The following is a 9,628-nucleotide window of genomic DNA, read 5'->3' as shown; positions in this document are numbered from 1 at the left end:
ATACTCTGTCTCCATTTTGTGGCACGTTTGCCTTCAGACACTCGTGAAGTCAAGGCGTTCGAGCTGTCTCTGCATCTGCACGCTTCCAGAAACCCACAACACGGCAGGTACCCAGTGCCACCATCGTGACCCAAGAAAATGGTCCCAGATGTTTCCCCGATTGAGTTAGCTGCACAATGAGAGGAGGAAGCCGTTCCTTTAAGATGTTGAAATGCTGATAAATTGCTCTTTCCTCACAGAATAAACACCGACGGGAAAAATACATGACCCTTCCCTTTACAAGAACCGGATCTTTCCGCACCACTGGTGAGCCGTGAAGAGAATTTCCGCAGTGAGTCACACTCAAGGTGTGTGTGTGCGTGCACACATACGTACATAGACACACAAACATAGATGCCTATTCCAAACCACATCCGTGGCTATTCCCTCAAGAAGAACTTGGATGAAACTGAATGTTTCTGGGTTGAAGGCTGCCCCAGTGCTCGGCAGCACCATGGACTGATGATGGGTTCTGACCCGAGTCCATGCTAGGAAGGGTCGTTTGGAGCCAACCAGTCCTACAGAATAGATTTGAAAGAATAAAGGCAAGCATATAGCTGTCCTCTATCCGTCAAAGCCTCTTGTCCGATGTTACCGAGAATATTCTAGCATTCAGATAGCTTACTTTAAGAAAAGGCAAATCTTAGTGATTGGAAAATACTCAGCAGTTGGGATTCTCACTTTAAGCAAGAGGCTCTGTAAATTTTGAGATACATGAAGTGGTAGAACAAAGTGTACCAACAGCTCTTTTCTGCATGGAGGGAAAAAGGAAAATATAAATAAGAAAACGTGTCGGGAAGGTCTCTCATTTTGTAGGATGAAGCATGAAAACGTATCCCCAGAAAAGCCTTTTCATTTCTCCGAGGCAGACTGTGGATAGCAGTGGATTCGCTGAATGCCCCCTGCTTTGGGAGCCTTTCGTAAAGCACACCTCACACACGCGATGCTCGTTTGCTTTCGTGTGAACGGGGCTCAGGGGCTGCAGGTGTGGACAGTCATAGATGGAACTTAATTGCTATATGTTTGAGGTTAAGAATAAATCACACATTATATAAATCATCTTACAAAAGATTTGAATACACAGGGCTTACAAACTGCATCACCTTATTTGATTTTGCAAATCAAAGCAATTATTTAGTTTAAAAATGTTTTATTGATATACGTTATGCTTAGTATGTGTATGCACTGCGTATTTGTTACACTGATTTGTTCTGAGAATTTGCTGCTCCGAATCCAGGGAGATCTCGTCTGTGCAATCACTCAGTAGAGGTTCATTCGTGGATATTCCGATTTCGGGCTCGATGGGCCTCCATTCTGGGAAGTGGGTGCCCACCCCCACCAGCTGTGAGTCACTCCTTTCCAGCTGCATTGAGATGGGCAGAGGGACCCAGAGCACAAGGCTACACGGGAGAGGGAGGTCACGCAGGGCACCTGCTGGCTTCGTAGCAGCACGTCCGCACCGTGAAGCTCAACCAGCTTGCTCGTTCTTCGATTCTCAGACATTGAGCTGTTTAGTATCTTTCTGGAGAAGGCTTGTAATGATGAGGATGCCGAGGTTTAAGATGGGGTCCTGAGGGGGGGACAGGACATGGGGTATCAGTCATGTTGCCCTATGGGAAGCCGGGGACTGGTGGTGAAAGCATCAGACCCACAGAGCGCTCCCTCCTACATCTGCGTCTTTCCTGCTCTGAACCCCCCTCCCCTCTTTTCCCTCCTTAAGTCCATAGAACCACAGGAGGACTAGGGCAAGCTCCTTTCCTGGGGCATACAGTTCGAGAAGCAAGCCAAGGCCTTCCTCTCTCCTGGGAACGTAAACACTTCAGTACGCATACGAAACCCAGTTTCAAAGAAGGAGCGTCAGGAAAGCATTGACCCGACCCCAATGAAGGTAGGGGCCGCTGCGCTCTCCCATCCCGAGCGCTGTCTAAATTCTAGGCATGAAAACTGATTGGGGCAAATGTGCTTCTACAATTGTAAAGGTAAAACCAGGATTACTTCTCCATTTTCTTATCAACACACAAACCTTGAGGCACTGCTTTATACGTGTAAGCTGGAAAAAGATGAAGCACATAATTTAAAAATCAGCAAGAGCCTGACTATTCAGAAACAGTGGGTGACATTTAAAAAAAAAAAACAACTAGTTGACTTAGCAGTAAATCCAGTAGATTGATTTGGGTCGTGTTATGAAGCAAATTTATATAGTGTATTATAGCAAAATGTGTGTAATAAAATAATCCTTAGCAAACTACTTCCTATATCGTCATATTTGAAAATCTTAAATAATTTCAGACTGAGAGGAAGTTACAGATTTTTTTCCCCCTCGTAGGTATTTACGGTGTAAAAGACGCGGGGAAAGCATGGTACCAACGATGGGAAGGAGAGCGAGGCCGGCAGGGGGCATTTAAGCGGCCACCGCGCACTCATGCTGACACGGCTGGAATACAATCCGGTCCGCAGATACTCGCGGGGAGGACGAATTTCAGACCCAGAGAACCTGGGGCACAGGGATCGGTGAGAAACTTAAGTGTTTCACGCGGACTGCTGCCTGTGTGCCCCACACTCACTGTCCGCTGAGGGCAGCATGAGGTCGGGCGTCCAGAAGGTTTTGATGGTGGCCGGCCCTTCGCCTCCCGCGGTCAGCACCTGCACTTCCAGTCGGTACAGCGTGGACGGCCTCAGGTTGGGCACCGTGAGGACGTAATGGTCCTGGGAGAGCCACACAAAAGGAGATGCGCGTCAGTGACCTTTCAAAAAGAAAAGGCACAGGGGGCACGCGTCCTCTGAGCGGCTTCTCCCCGGCGGAGAGCAGGTGTGACTGCACGCGGAGAGCGGCAGGGGTGCGTGCGCGGCAGGCGCGAGCGCGCGGAGAGCGGCAGGGGTGCGTGTGCGGCAGGCGGGAGCGCGCGGAGAGCGGCAGGGGTGCGTGCGCGGCAGGCGGGAGCGCGCAGAGAGCGGCAGGGGTGCATACGGAGAGCGGCAGGGGTGCGTGTGCGGCAGAGGGGAGCATGGGAGAGCGGCAGGGGTGAGCGGAGAGCGACAGGGCTGCGTGCACGGCAAGCGTGAGCACACGGAGAGTGGAAGGGGTGCGTGCATGGCACGGGTGAAGCAGGGGTGCGTCCACAGGAGGCAAGAGCGCGCGGAGAGCGGCAGGGGTGCGTGCACAGCAGGGAGGAGTGCGCGGGGAGCAGTAGGGGTGCGTGTGCAGCGGGGGGCGGGGAGCATGGGAGCGCAGCAGGGGTGAGAGGAGCGCGACAGGGCGGCATGCACGGCAAGTGCTGAGCGCACGGAGAGCGGCAGGGGTGAGCGCAGGAGGGCAGCAGAAGCAGTGGCTGCCGGTACTCCGCGGGACCCCCTGCCGCGTCCTTCCCCCCTCCGCGCCCCGTCTGGGCAGGCCCAGACACTTGGCAGAGTAAGGCTGTGCCGAGGTGCCAGTTCTCAGGCTCACCCTTGGGATTTCATTTTTTACTCCCCAACCTAGGACTTTCCCATGGCTTAAAGTTTTCATCTGCACATCTTGTGATGTGAATTCTTGATCATCCCGATTTCAGTGACCGAGCCAACTGTCTCCCTTAAAACACAGTATCTGTCAATGCCCATAACTGAAAATGTTTATTTTTATGCCAACACATTCTTCTCAAAATTCAATAAAACCTAATACATTCATACTACTTTCTAATTCCAAGGAATTTTTCCTTCCGGACTTAAGGTTTTTTTCTTTCTTTCTCTCTTGCTTTCTTTTTAGAGCCAGGGTTGGATATCCCAAGGGCATTTTTAGAGAGGGTAAAAGCCCACACATGGGTTGTTTTTGTTTTTTTTGTTTTTTTTTTTTGTTTTGTTTTTTCCCAAGCAAAGGAATTAAGTGGCCTGGAAGACAGGCCAACTCATTATGGGCTCTAGCCAAATTTGAATGGGGAAAAGGGAGAGAAACAACAAGCTTCTTTTAGCTATTTTCCCCCCAATTTAACACTTCAAACAGGGCACGTCCACTTGGACCAGAGGGACACGGGGTTAACAAACAAACTGTGAAATCACCTGCATGCAAGAAAGGACAGGGGCTGCTGGAGAATCAGGGTTTATCGAGCTGACCGTGTGCCCTGCTCAGAGCAGCGCTTGTGATGGGTCATTAATCCCTGCAAACTCCTACCTGGAGAAGGAGAAACTGCCCCAGGAAGGCCCAGTAGTTAGCAGGCAGCCTGGCGGGAGGGCCCCCCTCTGGCGGCAGGCGGCTGTGTGCATCGCACACGGCCGCGGGCACGGAGGAGCTGAGCCGGCACCTACCGAAGGCAGAATCTGGGAGCGAGAGATGATGCTGTTGGGTAAACTGTTCTGTCTGCTCTCGGTCGTGACCTCAGCCCAGGTCACTTGAAAGCCCGTCATGGGCTGGTAGAGGTTGGCCTTGGCCATCTTCCAGGAGAAGTGGGCCGTGATGTTCACATCTTGGACGACGAACGAGGCAGAGAGGTTCTCGGGCTTGGCGAGCACCTTGACCGGCATGTGACCTGGAGCCAGGCAGACAGAAGCACCTGCTGAGGCTGCTGGGCAAGGAGTGGAAATGGGGCCTGTCTGCACGCATCGTGGGTACTCCGGGCGGCCACTGGGGGGTAGTGGGGGGAGGCACAGGCAGGCTGAGCTCGGTCTCCACACACGGCTCCCGGAAACCACCTCTTTGCCCTACGGGGACGGTCAGTGAGCAGTGAGCCAGAGTCTCTCTTGTCCCTGCAACTTGTTGCTGGGCGCTCTGGGGATTCTTTTCAGGACGCTGCTTTGGGGGTGGAAGACGGAGAGGGAATTCTGCAACGTGGCAAGACCCAGCGGCTGCTCCAAGAGCAGACATGACTGCCACGCCAAGGGCAGACAGTGAAGTGATCGGCCGTCACGCTCAGTCACTCGGAGGAGCTCAGGGGGCCGCGCCGACCAAGCCCTGGGTGGTCGTCCCGCTGCCCGACAGAGGCCTCGGCCAGGAGGGCGATGGGTGCGGACATGAGGTCTGCGGCACTGTTGTGCGAAGTGCATGAAGGTAGCTCGCATGGCAAAGGGCCGGGATAAAAATGAAAGGAGGTGCAGAGAGTGTGCCGAAGCACGAGCGGTGTATAAGCCTTTGCTTCGTCTCCCAGGGGGTAACGCTGTGAGCAGAGGGGCCCGTTCCCAAGCGGTAACGCCTACAGCCGCACGCACATCACCGCCCCAACCGCGCCATCGGACTGCGGTTTAGAAGGAGGACTACTTTAAGCTTCTCCGGCCTCGCGAAGTCCGGTTTGGACACGTTTTCAACGTGTCGCCAACACCCTAGACGCGCACTTGGAAGCTGGGGTGAACGTACCTGCCTCGCCCGGGCAGCTCACGTGCTTGTAGCTTTTCCCCTTCAGGGCCGAGCACGGAGGCGTCGTAAAGAAAACGGTCTCTGCCTTCAGGCGGCCCGCGGGCCGGGCCGGCTGGACGGTCACCTTGTATTTGCAGGAAAACGATAGATCTTGAAGAATTATATAATTGTCCTGGAGCAAGAGAAAGAATAAGCTAGCAGTAAGTCTCATTAGGGATAAAAAAAAAGATTGGCAGGACCTCGGGCCACAAGGGTATTTTCCTATATGTCCAGTGTGTGCAATATGGCTTTTATAAAAAGCACAAAGGAGACACGGTGCATGTTGTGAGCAATGACCACATCGTGAGCCTCCCCCTCCCCCCGCGCTTCCGGATGCCGGCCGCACAGGTGCTGCCCAACTGTAAGCACAAATCTGTTTTTAAAACACAAGAGAAAAGGGAACTCGGGCTTCTCTGAGACACGGGCTTAGTAGCCCCTGTGTAAGTTTCCCTTTGGAAACATGGCAGTGCTCGGCAATATATTCTTTCCCCTTCTTGGAGGGCTGTTCTTGCTTCGTGCCACACCGGGTGTGGTCACACACCGCGGGCGGAAGGAGGAAGAGGCTGAGAGCAGAACTGCGTGCTAACATGGCGCCATGAATTTGGGGCTGTCCTAAGTGTGCAACTCTGTTTCCTTTACATCTGCCTGCTCTGCTTCTCCAGCCTGGCCGGTGCGTGTCAGAGCCTGATGCCCTCGTGTAAAGGGTGCAGAAGGGACCTCTGTCCGGGGCGGTCTGGGTGCAGGATGGGGTCCCCGCCAGACAGCAGCGTGCGTGAGGTGGGAAGCACAGGCCGAGGAGAGCGGTACAAGTACAAGCTCAGGCTCCGCCCATCCTGCCAGTCGCTGGAGTCGGCAGTGGGGGATGGGGGGAGCGGGGGGGGGGATGCGCATGGGGGTGGGGGGGACGCACACCGCAGGAGGTACCCGGGCTGGGGGAGGGTGCGCACCGGGCTGGAGGGGAAATGCGCATGGAGGATGCGCACCCGGGAGCCACCGGCCCTCTCCCCAGAGGTCACAGGCAGGCAGACAGAAGCAGGGCACCGTGCACACCAGAGAGAGAGCAGGGAGCCTCCCAGGCCTGCTGTGTCCCCTTGGGTGACTGAAATGCTTCTCTGCAGGGGGGAATGTACGCTTTACACGGGAACACACTGCAAGCCCACGTGAGCCACCAAGGACACCTCTTGGCAGCTCTTTCAAGAACGCTTTCATGTGGCGTGGAACAAAGACATCTGTAGCGAGAGGTGAGTTAGCGGATGCTCCATCCTAACTTCAAAATAAGTGGGTCTAAAAGCTGTTTACAAATGCAAATAGGCTAGGTCCAAGCCCTTAGCAGAGTGGTTTTTGATTCTTATTTCTACCGGACACATTATACAGGTTCAGCTTCTTCTTACCTTCAGAGTTTGCAGAGATGAGAAGTCAAGGGTTGGCTGGGCCCCTGAAAATAAGGCTGATTTCCTACCATTGCAAGGCATGCCTAAGTAAAACCACTAAAAGCCTCACCCCTGCCCACAAAAAAATTTAATAAACCCTGCTTCTGTTCATTTCTTTCTCTGATTTTCAAGTAGGTTTCCCTTTTTAAAAATGCTTCTTTTTCTTTCTTTTTCTTTACTGAAGGCCCCCAACTTTGGAGGCAGCTTAGGGAAAAATAAAAGGAACAGCGTTGGCGAGCATGCGTTGGGACAAGTCAAAGCCAGTAAAAAACTATTTCTGCAGACCCACTGACTTGTTTTATCTTACTATCTTAAAGTTAAGTGATCACATAGGATTCTAAAAATGCTGTACTTGTTGCTTTAGGAAATATTCAAAAGAAAAATGTTCTCCTTACAGATCACAGATCAGCACATTAGACAGCTGGGGCCATGCCTTTGGGTGTTTTAAAGTGTGCTGCTATATTATAGACATGTCACTGGCATCACCGCCGTGGACAGGTCACCACCGTCTTAACCATTCTTTGTTGCCACCACTCTGTAATTCACTCATTCGGACTGTTTGGAAGAATGCGTGGAGGAGGGGACTGCCAGAGTTCCTACCCCCCAGGAGTTAATGTTCTTTCAGAATCAACAGGAAAGTGTCGGTGCCATGAGTCGGGTAAGGAGTCGTAGCATGCACTGCACGAGGAGCTGCTAGTCAGGGACATGGCAAAGCAAGGCACTAAAGGATCGCCAGGGGCGTATAGAAGTCGGCAGAGGAAACATTACGTCGTGGTGCCAAGATTCCGAAAATAATGCAAACCTGTCGTCCAGTTAAGATGAGACACACAGCAACTCGGAAGCATTTCTGACCTGGGAGTTGCCTACGAAGCACGTCTTTCATCTCTGCGTTCTGTGAGCTGCGTCGTGCGGACAAGGGACCGAGCTCCCAGGGAAGGTTGTGAGCGGAGGAAGGAACGAGTGAGCCGAAGGAGCATTCTGCTTTCCCAGGTATGTTGTTACTACTCAGCAGCCAGCGGGGGGGAGCGAGCTCTGGGTGGGTCGTACACCTGGCCCACCTTCCCGTGTGTCTTATGCGCGGGCCCAGTGGAGCCCGGGAGCAGCGAGACGCAGGCGGTGTGACGGCCGCCGCTCACCTGGGTGATGCCGGACGAGGTCTCGGCGCCGCTGCTTCTGTTGTGGGCACAGACCTCCGGGAGCCACCGCACGTGGTATCGGCTGACGCTGGGATCTGAAAGGTCAGAGAGAGCACAGGCTGGGGCCACAATGCACCTGGGCCGCTGCTCTGGGGGCGGGAGGGGGCGCACTGCAGTTCCACGGGTGACAGGACGAAGGACGCAGGCCGGGCTGCAGGACCCTGGGCATCGTCAGGAGGACATTCTAGGAGAGAACCAGGTACGGTGCAAGAAAGTGCAGGAAAGTCACGGTAGAACGCCCGCAACGAGGTGTTGAGGGGAACCTCGTTCCTGGTTCTGGGCCGAGCGCGCCCCGACAGGAGAGGGTGGCGCTTGGCCAGGGAGTGTCCGTTCCCGCAACGGGGAGTCCTCACTGCAAGTGTGAGTCCTACAGTTTGCGGCGAAAGCTGAGAGAGCGTGCAACCCGTGCAAAATCGACAGCCTGTCCTCAGGCCGGGATGCACTCCCTTGTGCAGGGGAGCGTTCCTGCCGCACGAGGCCCGGAGCAGCCCCTGCCCTGGCGCCGAGGCCGCGTGTGTGATCCCCCCGAACCCTGACTTGCTGGGGAGCTCAGGCCAGAACGCTGACCCTGCAAGCCTGTCCTTCCCGGGCCGGGCAGCATATTCCCTGCACAGCGCTGGACTCTGGGCCATCCCTCAGATAAACGAGGAGGAGCACCTCGCCGAGTGTGGGAAGGGGGGGGGGGTCTGGCCAGTGTCAGGTTCATTCACCGACCCGCGCGTCCAAGGGTGTGACAGGGCGCCACTCTGACACTAACATCTCATCCCCCGTGTTCCCACCAAGTGCTGGATGGAGCTTTGCTGACGGGAAGACGCTTTGATTCCATGGGTGGTTCTGGCGGGAACTTGCTTTGAGCACTTTGGAATGAGAAAAGAAGTTTGAATCCGAGAGGATGAGCGGTTATCAAGCAGGCCCCCTCGGTGTTTACTTAAAAGGGGAACCCCTTCCTGGAGGCTTTAAGATTTACACAGCAGGCATCGGGAAGGAAATGTACGTTATACGCAAGTATGAGGCCACTGAATGAATCCATCTGCTTGCATTCAAGTGGTGCTCTTCCCGGCATATAACAGAGTAACCACGCAGAAACAGCTGTTCCCGGGGATCTTAAAAACTAACAGGGCTATAGAAACAAGAAACAATGTACATAAGCAGGGTCTGCGGTAGGCTAGAAGGTAATTTGGCTACAGATTAATACGGAACGTAAGGGGGCAGGTGTATTGCCAAAGGTTACAATTGTGCAACAGTGGCTGGCTCTGAAGATCCTTCTTTTTTTTTAATATTTTTATTTATTTATTTGAGAAAGAGAGAGCACAAGCGGGGGTGGGGAGGTAGAAGTAGAGGGAGAGGGAGAAGCAGATTCCCCATTGAGCGGGGCTCCATCCCAGGACCCTGAGATCATGGCCTGAGCCACAGGCAGACGCTTGACCAACTGAGCCCCTGGTTGTCTCCAGGCAACCCCCGGAGATCTAACTTTCAAGCGAAGACGGGGATGACGCCTGGAGGTTGGCGTGGGCAGTGTAGATGGCTATGGGCAGATCTGGCGGTGGCGTGGACAGAGTAGATGGCCGTGGGCAGTGTAGATGGCCATGGACAGTGTAAATGGC

The 9,628-nt window shown here is 53.9% G+C and overlaps 1 protein-coding gene across 3 annotated transcripts in view; it reads right to left on the bottom strand.

Moving 5' to 3' along the window:
- Window positions 1–1,169: 1,169 nt before the first annotated feature.
- The window catches only part of ANOS1 (anosmin 1), a 184,731-nt gene continuing 176,272 nt past the window's right edge, over window positions 1,170–9,628 (bottom strand). For all 3 annotated transcript variants that reach the window (XM_073902137.1, XM_025857805.2, XM_073902138.1), the window contains 5 exons: window positions 7,965–8,059; window positions 5,360–5,531; window positions 4,318–4,538; window positions 2,604–2,745; window positions 1,170–1,609 (listed from right to left, as the gene is read on the bottom strand). In XM_073902137.1, coding sequence (XP_073758238.1) covers window positions 1,551–1,609; window positions 2,604–2,745; window positions 4,318–4,538; window positions 5,360–5,531; window positions 7,965–8,059 — 689 coding nt within the window. In that variant the 3' untranslated portion in view covers window positions 1,170–1,550. The remainder of the gene's footprint in view (window positions 1,610–2,603; window positions 2,746–4,317; window positions 4,539–5,359; window positions 5,532–7,964; window positions 8,060–9,628) is intronic.

Source organism: Callorhinus ursinus, unplaced genomic scaffold, assembly GCF_003265705.2.
Source record: "Callorhinus ursinus isolate GAN/ISIS: 27379988/994484 unplaced genomic scaffold, GSC_fseal_2.0 scaffold16, whole genome shotgun sequence".
In the NCBI taxonomy this organism is placed as follows: Eukaryota; Metazoa; Chordata; class Mammalia; order Carnivora; family Otariidae; genus Callorhinus; species Callorhinus ursinus.
This window is presented reverse-complemented; position numbering and strand designations above follow the sequence as displayed.